The sequence below is a fragment of the Oncorhynchus mykiss genome, chromosome 6 (genome assembly GCF_013265735.2).
Source record: "Oncorhynchus mykiss isolate Arlee chromosome 6, USDA_OmykA_1.1, whole genome shotgun sequence".
NCBI lineage: Eukaryota > Metazoa > Chordata > Actinopteri > Salmoniformes > Salmonidae > Oncorhynchus > Oncorhynchus mykiss.
The window spans coordinates 74345245-74362971 of record NC_048570.1 but is presented as its reverse complement, the minus strand read 5'-3'; the positions used below and the strand labels follow the sequence as shown (position 1 = coordinate 74362971).

The 17727-nt window shown below is 45.4% G+C and overlaps 1 protein-coding gene and 2 non-coding genes across 3 annotated transcripts; all 3 read right to left on the bottom strand.

The window, feature by feature from the left end:
• Positions 1-222: 222 nt before the first annotated feature.
• ipo7 (importin 7) lies at positions 223-17638 on the bottom strand. The gene is made up of 24 exons (XM_021607636.2): positions 17433-17638; positions 14180-14261; positions 10433-10586; positions 10155-10313; positions 9856-10012; positions 9394-9483; positions 9114-9208; positions 8695-8779; positions 8300-8534; positions 8054-8130; positions 7077-7193; positions 6293-6382; positions 5885-6050; positions 5569-5729; positions 5228-5356; positions 4561-4627; positions 4255-4380; positions 4055-4152; positions 3859-3954; positions 3496-3716; positions 3160-3368; positions 2597-2803; positions 1578-1694; positions 223-1448 (listed from the first exon to the last, which is right to left on the bottom strand). The coding sequence occupies exons 1-24, from the start codon at positions 17514-17516 to the stop codon at positions 1348-1350; spliced, it is 3123 nt and encodes a 1040-aa protein (XP_021463311.1). The 5' UTR covers positions 17517-17638; the 3' UTR covers positions 223-1347.
• On the bottom strand, positions 2293-2436 carry LOC118965110. The gene has a single exon (XR_005052442.1). It is a non-coding gene; the product is annotated as a small nucleolar RNA SNORD15 (small nucleolar RNA).
• LOC118965113 lies at positions 7366-7543 on the bottom strand. The gene has a single exon (XR_005052445.1). It is a non-coding gene; the product is annotated as a small nucleolar RNA SNORA23 (small nucleolar RNA).
• Positions 17639-17727: the final 89 nt, after the last annotated feature.

The following is a 17727-nucleotide window of genomic DNA, read 5'->3' as shown; positions in this document are numbered from 1 at the left end:
TTTTATATACATTGACATTAGCCAGCAGTGTCTGTTAAATGAAACTACCCAGATCCAGGAAAATGGTATGCAGTTTGAAGCAAGTTTATGGCCACGTTCTAGTTCGTCTATATCGTGCTGCGCAGTATGCAGTTATACCGGTCACTGATAATGTAGACACTGTAAAGCTCTACTAGTGGGAGTGATCAACGCTTGCCAAGGAGGACATGACACCCTTCGAGCCGTAGTAGCAAATGAACTAGAATTATAATTAGCTGGCAGCATAGTTCTAAATAGACTACATATCACCTGATCTGACAGAGTATACAGACAATTCACTCAAATATAGGCTCCAACTCAAATGACTGAGTGCACAACTGTGTAGCTGTTAGTAAACAGTCACATGCATGCAATCCAACTTAACTTTTTTTAATATATTGGTGTGTGTGTATATATATATATGGTTCATCCATACACCAACCAAATGCTTGAGACCTTCACGATCAAGTCCAATTGTACATGCTTCAATGAAGTATCCAATTGACTTTCAGTGCTCACAACACGTCTTGTATCGAAACTGAACACCAAGAGCATTCTTTTTTTAGGAATCAAGAATGTTTCCACTTTAGCAGCAAAGTGATGCCACTCATTATTCTACACCGTAACCAAAGTTACAGCGGTTTGTGTTTTAAATGGTCTTAATTGATTTAAAAATTGCAGTCTGATACAGAAGGCTAGGAGACCTGAACAATATGAAAGTGCTAGTCATTAATTTACAGAGATCAGGCATCACATAGTGCTATGAAGTATCCAATATGCTACATATGAATACACTTGACACCTTACAAATACCTCTGGTTGTTTTAACAAGGCTACTTAAAAATCAAGAACCTTGGCTTGTATATACATAACAAACATGAGAATTTGTTACTGCAGAAAATAACGTAGACAACACTACTGCCAGAGGTATAATCTTATCACGCACAGCCTTTTGGCCAAAACAGTGAAAATGATGAAACATTTAGTCCCGTTATCAATTTCAAATTGTTAAGCCCTCCCGTTTTGTTTAAGTGGGAAGAAAAAAAAGGAAGTCCCCGTCCTAGTATCCTCCACAGTGGATCCCAGAAGACAATGTTGTTTAGAGCTGATTTTTTCATCTTGCTTCAAGCTCAAGTTCTTGGTTTGTTTTCCCAGCCATTTGTTGCATTTGGTTGTCTTCCCACTTCTTCTGGTGCTATTTCCAATTTGATAGTCAGATTGAAGAGTCAGTGAGAAGAACCAGTTCTGGAACCACTACTTAAGGGAACAACACAAGCTTTTTTCACTTCACTACAATCAGTCAGAGTAATAAAAGGGAGAAGGGACGACTCAATTCATTCCTGGAGCGTTGCCTCCAAAGTTGAAATTAGTTGGCACCACTTCTGGCACTGTGAACTTGTATCCGCCATGCTTCTCGATCATTTTGGATTCTAGAATGAAGAAAATAGGGCAATTATACAACAGGCCAAACATGGAAAGTGTTTATTTTCTATGAAATTAAAACAATTAAATAAAAATGAACAGCTGTCTAATTGTATGACGGGGATACATTTACTTACCATGTGCTGCCCGTCTCTGGTCTGCAAGTGTGCCAATGTCATGAAGGTGTTTTCCTTGTTCCTCATCAAGGGTTTGTGTGAGTGCCTGGTACCATGCTGGGTCACGGGTCTGGATATCTGAGTTGGAGAAATAGTTACGTTTTTTCCTCCCCTTTTAGGTACAAATTACACTTAAGCATAAAAAATGCAACATATTGCAATGATATCTTCAATACCAAGATCTCGTTTGTATTGTTTTTTTCTCTCTTTTTTGTTTTTGTTTTGTTGTGAATTTTACCCCCCTTTCGTGGTATCCAATTGTTAGTAGTTACTATCTTGTCTCATCACAACGTACGGGCTCGGGAGAGGCGAAGGTCGAAAGCCATGCGTCCTCCAATACACAACCCAACCAAGCCGCACTGCTTCTTAACACAGAGCGCATCCAACCCGGAAGCCAGCAGCACCAATGTGTCGGAGGAAACACTGTGCACCTGGCGACCTGGTTAGCGTGCACTGCGTCCACCCACCGCAGGAGTCGCTAGTGCGCAATGAGACAAGGATATCCCTACCAGCCAAACCCTTCCTAACCCGGACGACGCAAGGCCAATTGTGCATCGCCCCATGGACCTCCCGGTCACGGCAGGCTGCAACAGACCCAGAGTCTCTGGTGGTACAGCTAGCACTGCGATGCAGTGCCTTAGTGTGCCACCCGGGAGGCCTGTATTGTGTTTTTAAACCTTCTCAGACAAATGCCTCGATGTCTTCAACTGAAGAACACGCTGCTGTGGGTAACTGAACCCAGAGACACAGAACGTGACCCTGACCCAGTGCCCACAGACACAGTGTCCCGTTCCGACTCGTCATCGTATCATCACTGAAGAACATGTACTAATAATGCACTGTAAATAACAGGCCTCACAGATATGTTGTTTTGTAATATTGACTGAGTGTAAACACTTATTCACTGTTTATATCAAATTTGTGTCCTTAACTTGACGACCCATCACTAGCTTTGTGTGCCTGAAAGGTGGTCTCCTTACTCTGTAGTATGGCCTTGAAGATCTGGTATTCATCCACCAGGTTGTCTTCGTCGTCTACAGCTGTAGTGTAGCCCTCCAGTGCAGTCTCCTCTGCGTCGTCCTCATCCCAGTCCTCATCATCCCCATCCTCTCCTGCATGCTTGGCCAACATCTCCAAGTACTCCTGGCCCTCCTCATCAATGTCATCCTCATCACTGCCCAGCTCAACTGAGGAAAGGCACAATGGATGCAATTATTACTGATCAATCTACTAACATAACTCAAACCATCTACCATTGAAGTGCTCCTTGCAGCTGTGTCTTATCTATTTACTATAGTAGGAAGATTAAAATAGGTGAGTGACAATGGGACAGCACAAATTTCAGAGGATAGCACAAATTTGGGGTGGCAGGTAGCCTAGTGGTTAGTGTTGGGCCAGCAACTGATCAAATCCCTGAGCTGACAAGGTAAAAATCTGTCGTTCTGCTGCTGAACAAGGCAGTTATCCCACTGTTCCTTGTAAATAATCATTTGTTTTTTTTAACTGACTTGCCTAGTTAATAAAAAATAAAAAAATGCAGTACCATTCTCCTCATCCTCCTCTCCATCTTCATCATCATCTTCATCCTCATTCTCATTCTCTGCTTGACAGGCGTAGGCCCTCTTGAGGCCGTTGAAGAGCAGGATGGCTGCGGGAAGCAGTTGGCCGGCCACCTGGTTGACAGCCTGGGGCCTCTGCTCCAAGTCAATGAGGGCACACAGGCCAAGCACGCAGATCTTCCTATCATGGAGCCTGGGGGATAACATAAAATATCTTACTGCACATGTTTGTGCTCTATTTGATATCAAACTACATGGGCGACCATAGAAACCAGACGAGCTGTAAATATATTAAACATGAGCATCTTGCATGGTCTTACCCCAGGAAGCAGTCAACATCTTTGAGCCACTGGGAGATGAAGTGGTTGGTGATGGGCTCAGTGTTGTTTGGGAAGCGCAGGTTCTCCAGGGTGTTGAGCAGCAGAGGGGGGCTGTAGTACAGGGCTGCAATGGCCACTTGCAGACACATGGTCCTCAGCTCACTGGTCTTCACCTCCCTCGTCAGCCTCTCCAGCGCAGCCGCCACAAACAAGGGAACAACCTGCAGGAGCGGCAAAGAAAGTCTAAGTTGAATGTATAGTACAGTGCTTCTCAAAAGCAGTTACTTTGATATTCAACCAGCTTAAATAAGATTGAATACAGTCGTAGCCATACAATATTTAGTGTAGAAGCCAGACACTTACCTGATCAATTCCGCGCCCTTTGCACTGCAGAATAACAACCTCCAACAGCTTGGCTGCATGACACTCTGGATCCTCACCTGGATCGCCAGTCAGAACCTGCATGGAAAACAGATTATCAACCTGTTCACACCAGCAAAAATACACACCACCAATATAATGTGTGAACACATTGCACAGCGGCTGTAAATTACTGTACCTTCTTGCACATGCTGTAGATTATCTCCAGGTATTTAGTGTCAGACAGGAGAGTGTCTGTGTCAACCGTGACGTAGTTGTGAAGGAGAGGCATCATGTCTGAAATAGTCACATTCCCCATTTAATATGGTCTGTGTCTATATAATAGTCATATCACCATAACAGGCAAAGTTGAGACGAGCTGGTTGGTGAGCAGTATACCTGTGAAGTAGTCAAAGCCATCCTGCTGGAAGACCTCAAACACCAAGGGGAGGAGCTGCCACATCTGTTGGGACACCTGCTGGCAGGTCAGGCTGTGTGCCAGAGACAGGATCTCCTCGTAGAACTCTGAAAATCAGCACACACACACACAGGCTGGGTTTCAGACAGAGGTAAATATAGGACAACCCCCAACAAAGTGAGTCTGTCACGTAAATTACTCTAGGCACCTCACCCACTTGCGCGTGTCAGAGAGACGGGAGGACCCGGTTGGAATGTGGTGTGACAGGAAGAGCAAGGGAGACTTACCCAGGACATGCTGCTGCAGGACGGTGCCAATCACCTGCAGACATATACCCTCCAGCTGCTGGGTGATCTAAAACAGAAACCCCATTCATTTAGTTAGAGCACTGGAACACACACACAGATGAACATACATGTGGTGCTGCAAGAGTAGATTTGATCATTTCATTGTGCAAGTCATTTCCAGAAAACCAAATACCTGTGGGTAGGCACATTGATAAAAACAACATAAGTAAACAGCTGATCGCTTTACTTTACACAGTCAACGACCACAAGTAGTATACCAAGAAGACATATCTAACTGTTGACCAACATTTGCTGGTTTGGCTGGTTCCAAGCTCCACGGTCCTGTGCGTCGGAAGACGTCCGTACGGGCAGAGAGCCACAGTGCTATTTCTAGAGATATCAGCCTGCAAGGCACTTTGAAGAGAGAACAGTGTGTGTTTCCAGGAGCGGGTGGGCAGCTGGAAGTGTGTTGGCAGGCAGCACCATGACTTTAGCTGGGAGGGAAGCTGTTGTACTGAGTTGGTGTTTGGTTGAATGGCTGTAAGTAAATATGCCTTGTCCGAACCAGAATGGCCAATAGGGCAGGAGCCCATATCCTGTTTCTGTAGCGTGAGACAGCTTGATGTACAAGTAGACCCCACGGACAGGACGCTATGGCTGTACTCACCTCTTTGTGGTCCTCCACCACACTGAGCAGTGTGTCGATAGTGTTGAGGATGCCCATGGCTGTCACCGCCTTGTCGTCCCCTCCCTCCTCGTCAGGCCCCGTCTGGATGACCTGGTTGAAGGTCATCGCCTGAGGAGAGACCGGAATAACAGCCATAAGTGGGTTTCCCTGAGCGCAGAGTCTTTAAAACCAGACCAACATGGAACTAGGAGAGATGGTAATTGAACCTTATTTCCTCTCTCCATGGCTGACAAACGGAATCATAAACTGATCAAAGGAAGGCGACTTCCTGCGCAGGGCCGGTTTATGAGTTAGGTACTGAGCGCACACACACTCCTCACCAAGTGCTGTGTCATCTCCACGGCGATGGGCGTGACCTCTTCGCTGTACTCGCAGATCATCTTCTGGATGACGTTAGTGAGGTCATCGTTCTCCGTTTCACGCACAATGTGCAGGAGGGCCTGCATCACAGGCCGGATGAAGGGAGTGATATACTCTTTGGCTAGGAATGAGGAAAAACATGACAAAGGAGCACTTAGTGATAATCAGTTCTATCATTTGGATTTAAGCAGAACACATGTATTAATGTTATACAGCAAAGACTCCATATACACCTATGGTGTTTCTGAGTCTGACAGTGGAGCGATAGCTAGCTACCTTTCTCCTGGTTGCTGATGAGGACCTGCAGAGCGATGGCTGCCTCCACTTTAACAGGCATCTCGTTGTCGTTGATCAGGCAGAGGCGGGTCAGCTCCAGGGCTGTCTGCAGGTTCTGGTCACTCTTAAACTTGACCTCACAGAAGTAATGCAGGACCCAACAGGCCTATGGGGAAACACCAGAACAAACTGGCTATACTTTTGCCGAATTCTCCTAAAGCTAGAATTTCTATCTAGAACTATCAAGATGTGAAGAGTTGAAAACGCCACTGCAATGAGGGAAAGCAGAACTTACAGAAAGCACTGCTGTTATACCAAATCATTGTCATTAATATTCTTGATACACATGCTCTCCCCTTCTCCCCACTGGAGCCCTGGGCCAGAGTGATCTGGCAACGTGACACTTACTCTGGCTCTCATATAGCCCAGCTCACTGCGGAACAGAGTGAAGACGTGGTTCTGCAGCATGAACTCCATCTGGTCTTTATAGACCTTTTTCTGTTTGGGGGGAAAGAAAAATGTATTTTTGTTAACCATGAATTTCATTAATATATTTGACTGCCACTTGGGATCCATAAAGTAAACTTAAGTAATAAAACAAATTGGCAAAATAGTTACACCTCCCGGGTGGGCCAGTGATTAAGGGCGGTGCCACCGGAGACTCTGGGTTCGCGCCCAGGCTCTGTCGTAACCGGCCGCGACCTGGAGGTCCGTGGGGCGACGCACAATTGGCATAGCGTCGTCCGGGTTAGGGAGGGATTGGCCGGTAGGGATATCCTTGTCTCATCGCGCACCAGCGACTCCTGTGGCGGGCCGGGTGCAGTGCACGCTAACCAAGGTTACCAGGTGCACAGTGTTTCCTCCGACACATTGGTGCGGCTGGCTTCCGGGTTGGATGCGCGCTGTGTTAAGAAGCAGTGCGGCTTGGTTGGGTTGTGTATCGGAGGACGCATGACTTTCAACCTTCGTCTCCCCCGAGCCCGTACGGGAGTTGTAGGGATGAGACAAGATAGTAGCTACTAACAATTGGATACCACGAAAAGTTACACCTCCATATATATATATATATATATATATATATATATATATAGAAAAAAGTTACACGCCGAGTCAGCTACCTCATCTGATGAGTATGTGGTCAGACCAAAGGTCAACTAGAAAAGAGGATAGCAGATGGTGTTGGGTTATTCACCTTGAGCAGGATTTCAGCCAGAGAGCCAATCATGTGCAGCGCTCCGTCCTTCTTCCTGGGGTCAGAGGTGGGCTCAGTGAGGATCTGATAACAGAAGCCCATGGTCTTCTGAAGAACCTAGAGAATAAAGAAATGTATCCTGGCTAACTGCTTCACATTAACATCAAGCACCTTTGATATGTCCCAAATGGCACACTAATCCATGTATAGTGCACTACTTTTGACCGGGGCCCATGGGTTAGTGCACAATGTAGGGAATAGGGTGCCATTTGAGATGCAGGCCAGGAGAGTTTGTGGGAGAGTATGGAGGCTGGCCCGTGGTGAGGAGTCAGAGACGTCACAGGTCAGTACTATGATCTCCAGTGGTTCTATGGCTGCAGGTGTGGAGGGAGCACCGCCGCACAGACTATAAGACACAGCCAGACGGCAGCACGTAACATGGACAGGCACCACACACCCCGTTCACCCACAGCCAAAACGGAATAGAACTACACGCTAAAACAACACCTTACATTTAGAACAGAAAGAAAGCCGTAACACGTAACACATCTGACTAAGGAGCTACAGCAACTAAAGTAGTGCTTTCTTCCAGCTATGCTACTTTGTTTTCCAGAGTTCTCCTGGCTCGACGCGTCCACAGACCGGTTCCAACAGCTCTGTACTGTTGTTGGAGCAACAGGGCGCTAATGAGAGCCACAGCAGGGCCGGGCAGGAAAGAGGAGTTGGCCAGGCCATAAATAAGGGCAGAAGTGAGGCCAGTAAAAAAACAGGCACTTGGCCATCGAGGGTATGCATCCCAAATGGCACACATTCCCAATATAGTGCACTACTTTTGACCTGGGCTCTGAAAAAAAGAGGAAGTGCACTATATAGGGATTAGGGTGCCATTTGGGATGGAACCATGATCACATCATGGCTGGCTGTTGACCGTGCCAGGACCAGAAGGACTCAGCTTGCACATCAGAACCACAACTCACTTCTTTCCTCTTGTTGCAGGAGGTGAAGAGCAGGGTCTGAGCTGCCGTGGTGGGAGAGATGAAATCCTCGAACACATCTGAGACATGACAGAGAGTCAGCAGATCATTGGTTTGTTAGAATAGCTTTACACAGTTAAATATTTTAACTGATCACTTCCAGGCAGTCTCCGATTCCAGGACATTCCTTTTGGATGACAAATAACACAGAATATTTCTCTGATTTCCAAAAACAAGAATGGCACTTACCAAACTTCATGCGAATGTACTCGTATGGGTCCTCCTCCCACAACTCCTGGTCACTGTCCGTGTAGCACATGAGGGGGAAAACCACATCCTGAATGATACCCTGGATATGTGGCTTAAGGTTCTTCCAGGTGACAGCGTGTGCGATTCCCTGGTTAATATAGTTGAGTGTCTGCTGGAGGACTCTGGGAGCCACGTATTGCTTCTCCTTGTACTGATATAAGACCTTCAGCAGCACCTACAGAGAAACAGGCAAATCAGTTCCCTCTGGTTGAGATCAGACTTCCATGCAGACAGACACAGCTGAAAGGCAACCTTCTGTCCCTCAGTCAATCACAGAGTCATGCATCACACATCTTTCAGCTCAGACAAAGCCAAGAGCAGCCTTGGCCTCTCACCTGTTGTGCTGCCACTGCGTATCCCTTGAGGAAGAGATCGGCAAACTCTGTGTACTCTTTGGTAGTGTTGCCTGGGCTACCATACCTGGGGGGGTTTGAAGATGCTTTCACAGGTTAATATACACTGAACCAAAAAATAAACATGTTTATAGTCATGGTCCCATGTTTCATGAGCTAAAATTAAAGATCCCAGACATTTTCCATACGCACAAAAAGTTAATCCAATTTTGTGCACACATTTGTTTACATCCCTGTTAGTGAGCATTTCTCATTTGCCAAGATAATCCATCCACCAGACAGTGACATCATTAAGGGATTATCACTTTCACCTGGTCAGTCTCATGGAAAGAGCAGGTGTTCCTAATGTTTTGTACACTCAGTGTAGTGACAGTGTGCTGGGGTGGGTTGAGTAGGCTTACCTCTCAAAGAGCCTGGCCAGGATGTGGAGGGCCCACTTCTTACACTTCCACCAGGGCAGCTCAGGTCTCTCATCCTCATCCACCTGCAAGGTCTCCTGTGAGGCACAGACGGGGAAGGAAAAAAAATATACACGAAAATAAATAAATTAGCTTTGTTTCAACTAGAAGCAATAAAATAAAGCAAACAAACTACAGCTAATCTGTTTGGGAGCTCCTTGATTTGCATAGTCAACCTATTTGTGCTCCCCTCCTTGCCCTACCACAGTAAATCTGCCCTCACCGGAGGCACGTCTCTGTCCACCACTGTCTTCAGGATCTCCATCCATTCCGTCAGGTTCTGTCGGTTGATCAGCTCCAGGGGGAGGTTATACTGTGGACAGAGAAAAGGAGAAATTCCATCTATTCAATTCAAAACGCTTTGTCGTCTTTCCAATGGACATTAGACAGCAGAGCAATCTGGCATGCTGAGCGGGGACAGGTCTTGCCCAGTGGCCCACATGACAGTGACATCACAGCCAGCAGAAGAAGCAGCCCACATGGACCAGATGGTCCTCAGCCCTCCCCTCCTACAGGACAATCATAACCGACCCATCTCCAAAACCAGTATTATGGAAGGAGTAGCTAAATAACTGTACACTACAGCTATACATCCACATTTAGACAAGTACCCTACACAATCAACAGACTAATATAAACACTTAACTTCTAAGAAGGTGAGAGTGAAGGATGTGGTCAGTAGTACCTGGAAGAGGGCGTAGAGGATCTTGAAGATCTGTTTTTGCACCAGGACAGATTCACTGGAGGGGTCAGGGAGCAGCTGGATGAAGCGGTCCTTCAGCATGGGCATGAAGATCTGCATGGCCGCCACCAGAGGACTGCGCTCGTCTGGCTTCTTGTACCTGTCAAACACACAATCAGAAACATCAGCCACCCGAAGACATAGAAAACAGCTCTATAATACTGTGTCCCCCAAATGGCACCCCATTCCCTAAATGGTTGGGACTGTCACAGCATGGTCACTCTAAAACAAGGAGTCCTTACTCATAGTTTTTAACCAGCTGGTAGAGGCAGAGCAGGATGCCCAGCCAGCCGGCGCTGTTATCTGACTGCAGGTAGAAGCCAATCTTGTCCACGATGGCAGTCCACTTGCCGGGGTAGTCGTGTTTAATCATGTGGTGGATGCATGTTGTCAGCTGCACTCTGAAGGGTTAAAGAGAGCGGAGAAAGGTTGGAAGACAATTTGGTTGATCCGAACTACCTCTACCCCCCCTCTTCCGGCGCTGTGCAGTGATCTGAGCAGCCACAGGGTGGTCGGTTACCTGATGCGCTCGGGGGAGTGGATGATGGCCTCCACGATGTTGTCACGGATGAACTGCCTGTCCTCCTCTGGGATGTTATTGACAGGCGTCTCCGTGCTGGTGCCGTCCCCCTCGCTCCAGTGCTGGGTCACCATGTTCTTCAGGTAGATCACCCCTAGGGAAGGGAGAGGAGGACCATCAACTGACTGAACATAAGAAAGGCTTCTTAGAGACCCTATTAAAAATGGATTACATACAGTGCATTTGTAAAGTATTCAGACCCTTTAACTTTTTCCACTTTGTTACATCAGCCTTTTTCCAAAATTGATTAAATAGCCCCCCCACTCAAAATACACCATGATGACAAGACAAAAAGAGAAAAAAAGATTACATATATTACAAATAAACTGAAATATCCCAATTACATTAGTATTCAGACCCTTTACTCAGTACTTTGTTGATGCACCTTTGGCAGCGATTACAGCCTTGAATCTTATTTGGTATGACGCGACAAGCTTGGCACACCTGTATTTGGGGAGTTTCTCCCATTCTTCTATGCAGATCCTCTCAAGCTCTGTCAGTTTGGATGGGGAGCGTCGATGCACAGCTATTGTCTGGTCTCAAAGAGTTCAATCTTGGTTTCATCAGACCAGTGAATCTTATGTTTCTCATGGACTGGGAGTCCTTTAGGTGCCTTTTGGCAAACTCCAAGCGGGCGGCTATGTTCCTTTTACTGACGAGTGGCTTCCGTCTGGCCAAGCTACCATAAAGGAGTGCTGCAGAGATGGTTGTCCTTCTGGAAGGTTCTCCCATCTCCACAGAGGAACTCTAGAACTCTGTTAGAGTGACCAACGGGTTCTTGGTCACCTCCCTGACCAAGGCCCTTCTCCCCTGATTGTTCAGTTTGGCTGGGCAGCCAGCTGTAGGAAGAGTCTTGGTGGTTCCAAGCTTCTTCCATTTAAGAATGATGGAGGCCACTGTGTTCTTGGGGACCTTGAATGCTGCAGACACTTTTTGGACCCTTCCCCAGATCTGTGCCTCGACACAATCCTGTCTCGCGGCGCTACGGACAATTCCTTTGACGTCATGGCTTAGTTTTTGCTCTGACATGCACTGTGAACTGTGGGGCCTTACATAGACAGGTGTGTGCCTTTCTAAATCATGTCCAATCAATTGCATTTACCACAAGTTGTATAAACATCAAGGATGATCAACGGAAACAGGATGCACCTGAGCTCAATTTCGAGGCTCATTGCAAAGGGTCTGAATATTTCTGTAAATTAGTTTGATAAAATTGCATACATTTCTAAAAACCTGTTTTCGCTTTGTCATTATGGGGTATTGTGTGTAGATTGCTGAGGAAATGTTTTATTTAATGCATTTTAGAATAAGGCTGTTACTTAACAAAATGTGGAAACGGGAGGGGTCTGAATACTTCCGAATGCACTGTATGTAATTCTAAGGCAGGTTTAATGTACAGCTGGTATTCCACCCACCTAGATATAATTAATGCAAATTGTATGGTGTTGAAGTAAAATCTGCTTTGATCATGAGGTTTAAAATGAACACTTCCAATTCCTATGGAATTGCAGCTGGTTAAAGTGGCACAATATTCTCAGTCTCTTTAAAATCACTTTACATCAGGGAGATCTCTAAATTGTTTGAGTCAGTGTGACATTGGGCGGTGTGAAAGAGTCCATCAGCCTAGATAGCCGCAGCAGTGGATCTCATGACCAGCACATTCAATGTGACTCCTCATGTGCTCAGGCTGAGAGGGAGTAGCAGCCTGCTGGGGGAGTAAGGAGTGCTTTTAGGCCCCTTTAAGAGCCCACACCTCTCCTTTCAGTCCCAACACACTAGCATGGCCCTGTTCATTAGCACTCCCCATCCAAGAAAGGAGTCACTCATTCATCCTTCCTCTGCCCCCTGAAATTACAACAGAAATTACCATATTCAACTGATAAAATCAGAGCAGAGCAGCAGAAAGAGGCCTAATTCCTTGAGTGAGTCATAGAACAGAGGTGTAAAAGTGCAATTTAGTTAGGGGTTTGCAATAGTTCCCCATCTCGTGTTGCAGCTCAGACAGTGAGTCTGAATTTGGAGTACGGGTGTGAATTGTTCTACAGAGCCACAATGGAGCGTCTGAGGTCAGTGGCTCGCAGGCTGGGTGAGGCGGTGGATAGGGGGCAGGCGAGGCGGTGGATAGGGGGGCAGGCGAGGCGGTGGATAGGGGGGCAGGCGAGGCGGTGGATAGGGGGTCAGACAGACTGCTGACACAGATGTGATCGCCGTGCTGCTGGCTGGGAAGTCATAATCCTGCCAGTCAGTGCTGACACAGCAACTCAACATCCCCCTAGCCCACACATGGAGGCAGGGAATAGATGATTCCTGAAATATCAAATAATGCAATTGCCTATAATATCAGTGTGACAGATTTGAAAAAACAAACCATGACAAAAAAAAATGCTATTATCTGTCATAAGCATGAGGGCATTTGTCCTCAATAGGAGGGACCTGGGTCTGATCTCACTGCCTTTATGGGAATCCCAGGCATTTGTCTGCTAGCTGGTGACGGAATCGCTTAGCTCCTCCCTTTGCGTGTCAGATTACAGCAAATGAGCCTCATTACCACAGCACTTCGGGCCAAAGTGCTGACTGTGAAGTTCATGTGGCTCTCCTGGGGAGAGGTCCCAAGCCAACTTCTAAGCATCTTTTACCCAATGGCATGACAGATATGATCTATCCCGTGCCACCACTGCAGCTGCATTAACTTAATGCAATCGGTCTGAATCGGAGTCAGGTGCAGCAGGGCTCTATGGCAGGACAAATAGCACAGTCACAAGAAGGATAGCATTCCTGCTCAACACACCAGTTCCTGGAGGTTTGTTTAGAAATATCCAGGTCATCTGTTTGACAAGAGGCACACAGATTAGCACCCAACGCATAAGGCAGGATGGGCTGCTGCCACGTAAGACTTTCCTCCAGGCAGTCACATTACTATTGTGTTGTTGAAGCAAACTACAATGTAGAAGAACTGACAAAGTTGAAAGATAGAACATGATACTATGGGTGAGCACAAGTTAACATGGTAGTGTGGAGGCTAGCAGCAGGTTGAAAATGATAGGCTCTGTCTGGCAGCCACCTGAGGACTGCACACTTGTAAAATGTAAAAAAAGTCAAATAAGCCACTGATCAAGAGCAGATCGTCCTACCATATAACTGCACATCATTACCATAGAGGCATGTGTGACACATGGACAGGCTATGAACGGTCCCTCACACAGAGCATCTCAAACATGTGGAATGTTATTTTATAATAAAGGCAGCTGTGTCAATGACTAGACAAACTGTCCAGACCGAGAAATTATAGATTTCACTAGAGCTCCCTAGCAGACTAAAAGAAGTGTAAAATGTCAATGCCACAGGACAGGATAAAATAAGCTAAAACGGTAGCATAATAAAGATTGCATCATATACAACAAAAACACCTTTCTTCTCTTTCTATCATGCGTGTATCTTGGTGAACAAATGTACAGGTTCATGGGAAATTGGTCAGTCTTCACAATATGACTGGTGTCATCAGTGTGGGAGCTGTGGCAGTCAGGGCAGGGGTCATCTTTGAGAAAGCGTGCCCAGTTCATTTGAGCTACGGTAGTAGATACTCTTCTCACCTTTCAGTTCCAGTGAATTTCCATCTGCAAGAGAGCCCAGAAGCCCACCCCACAGCATCATAATAATAACAACATCTACCCATCCTCTGAAACTCACCTGCTTGTCTGACGGGCAAATCTAACTGATCAGACATGGTGACTTGCAGCAGAGCTGACACAAAATTCACCTGGGTGTGACCCTGTAAATGAAAGCAGGAAAGGATGCATGAATATCAAACACTGATGTGTATTTGACCTACATATCAGCAAAACAAACCGTGTATAACATATTAACGAGAACCACGTGGCTGTCTTATCAACTGCAGATAAAAAACAAATTAAAAGCAAGAGAATTTTGCCATTTTAACTGGGTATGATCACTGTGCCTGCCTTGTTTATTTGGATGTATATGCTTTATTCATTTGGATGTATAGGTTTAAAATGGCTGAAATTAAACTATTCGCAATGAGGGATAATACAGACAGTGCCCGGTTTTTAGGGAATTGCTATAAGTATACCATGTACTATTTGCAAGTAAGAAAAAGTGTGGCATGGCATTCCTCTTGATTCCTTGCCAAGCAAATTACATGACAATGCTGCAAAAGTTTGAGTCGGGGGGCTAGGGTCAGTCTGTTATATCTGGAGTGATGACTCCTTGCTGTCCCCAGTCCAACTGGTCATGCTGCTGCTCCAGTTTCAACTGTTCTGCCTGCGGCTATGGAACCCTGATTTGTTCACCAGACGTGCTACTTTGTCCCAGACCTGCTGTTTCCAACTCTCTCTACCACACCTGCTGTCTATCTCTGAATGACCGGCTTTGAAAAGCCATATTCCCGAAGTGCTGACCTGTTGCACCCTGTACAACCACTGTGATTATTATTAGGCTACCCTACTACTACCCTAATAATAAGGGTAGCCTAGTGGTTAGAGCGTTGGACTAGTAACCGGAAGGTTGCAAGTTCAAACCCCCGAGCCGACAAGGTACAAATCTGTCATTCTGCCCCTGAACGGGCAGTTAACCCACTGTTCCTTCCTTAACTGACTTGCCTGGTTAAATAAAGGTAAAAAATAAATAAATAAATACAATTTGGCCCTACTGGTCATCTATGAACGTTTGATCTTGGCTATGTACTGTTATAATCTCCACCTGGCACAGCCAGAAGAGGACTGGCCACCCCCCAGAGCCTGGTTTCTTCCTAGGTGCTGGGAGTTTTTCCTAGCCACCATGCTTCTTCATCTGCATTGCTTGCTGTTTTGGGTTTTAGGCTTTGTTTCTGTATATCACTTTGTGACATTGGCTGATGTAAAAAGGGCTTTATAAATACATTTGATTGATTGATGACAGTAATGCCATATAACCATTATATTGAGGCATGGAGCTCCATTAGCTGTAGCTAATACACATACAGCTACTTAAGGATGCCAAGATGCCAAAACCTTGATGCAACAGGTAAATTATATAATGTAACCCCCCCATAAAACACACATCAAAGGAATGCAGACCTCCACATGGCCTGCCAGGGCCCTGGCCAACATCCAGGCTGTCATTTGAGACTGCAGCATCTGCATCAAACAGTGAGTGTGTCACCTCTCCCTATTCTCTAGACACTAACTAATAATGTTAAAACTTAAGATATCCAGTATACACAAGAGTGCAGCATACTTTTTCCAGAATCATTGATCACATAAAAGTGAATGAAAATGGGTCTCAATGCCTTGCCCCACTTGCTATATTAAGTGAATACTGTTCAGGCTTAACTGCTTCAGAAATAGCCTGCTCCCCTCCTTTCCCTGTAGATAATGCACTACGAGACCTCTCCCTGGATAAAACACATGACTCCGAGCTAACAACCCAACTGCACATTCTTGTTCTGTGGATATAAATTCTTGGCGTCGTATATTCTGTTGTAACGAAAAATGTTGAGTGAAGAAGTTCATGTACATTTTATTTTTTAGCCTTGCTAGGCCTACACTTATCAAACTAGAGTTAGCTCACAATACGTTCAAGCTGATTATACACAATATGTACATATCACAAACATAACAACTTGACTTAAAGTTCACTCAAACCCCGGCTACATGACAACACCGTACATATATTGTTCTAAGGAGAGCATAACCGATAACAGACCAGAGTATACTTGACAATTGCCCAAGAGAGACTTCTTCCTAATAGCTAACGTTCGCTTTTCACGTCGCGAGCGCAACATGACCATGAAAGAATTCACGCCGTCCGTATATGTTAGTTATCTATGGCGCGTCTACATTTTACATGAAAAATCGACGTCTAGACAATGATAATAGGCCATGTTGCACATAGCTGGCTATTTAATTTGTAAGGCTAACATTAGCGAAAGAATATGCGCAAGCGGACAGCTCATCGAATGACTCAATGTAATTGATGTAACGCTCGCCTCAAAAGGTTGCTAACGTAGCACTAGCCAGCGAACATTCACTTCAAATGACGTACAAACAAAACGTTTGCCCCGTTACTAAATGCGTAGCTATTATTAATAATGATTGCTATTCTTTACTTTGTGTCTTGCAAGTTAACTAGCGTTCGATAAATCAAACCTACCTAGCTAGTTAGCAAATATCAGTTAGCTTGCTAGTTAGCTACGTTCATGAAAGGCAAAGCCAGCAAGTTAAATAATAAATCTAACATTAGCTACTCCCATATTAGACATACATGTATATTGATAGGAAAGTATGACGATTAAAGCTTGACTAACTAACGTTAAACCTGTCAATTCGGCTGGCCAACTAGTTAAGTTAGCTATCTAAATTCAACGAGCTAGCTAGTTAGCACTACTGCTGTGCAGGGCAATGTCAGCAGTAAAAAACAACACCTGACACGTGAGCCACTTAGCCAACTTGCTATCACAGATTTTCAAACTTTTAGCAAATTCTAGTTACATTCGTATACTAGATCGCATGATTTAGTTCGTTTAGACAAAACTGGTATTAATGGCAAAATTTGTATTTCCAACGATTCAAACATGATACATCAACTAGGCCAAAAGCAAGCATCGTCCAACAAGCCTTTTTACTGCGTAGCTAGCAGCTAATTATCAAGGAAGCTAATGCTAACTTCCCGCACGTTTTTAAAGAACCAGCTGCGGGAATACGGGGTGGATTCGCTTGGAGTTGCAGATCTTGATGTTAAAATATAATTCGAAACTTTGACATTACACCCGTAACGGCAAACGTCTATATGTTTCGGTGAGTACATATTTCGAAGAGAATATTTGATCTGTCAAAGTTCTGGACTGACTCTGGTCTCCCATAGCCACAAGCTAGGAGGACTCCATTCCATCTTTGATGTGTGACACAACAGAAGAGGCCCGATTAGCACCATCACAAGTTTTTACCTCGTTCAGCTGTCTCTCCGCGGCCTCACGCAAGTTTGGGTCCATGGTACCCCGAAGGGCCTCGATTAATACGTTTGGATCCATAGCTAAATCTGGTATGGCTCGGATTCAGTATTTCTGTGGTCTATGAATTCCCAGTCAATGCGCACATGGACGCACGGCTCTTCAGTTACCGGCGCGAAAGGAAGAAGTGAATGAAGTACCCGGATAGATCAGCGCCAAATTTCTCCAACACGAACATCCGCTTCGAACTATTGCACTCTAGGAGTTGTAGTTTTACATGTTTGATATCTCT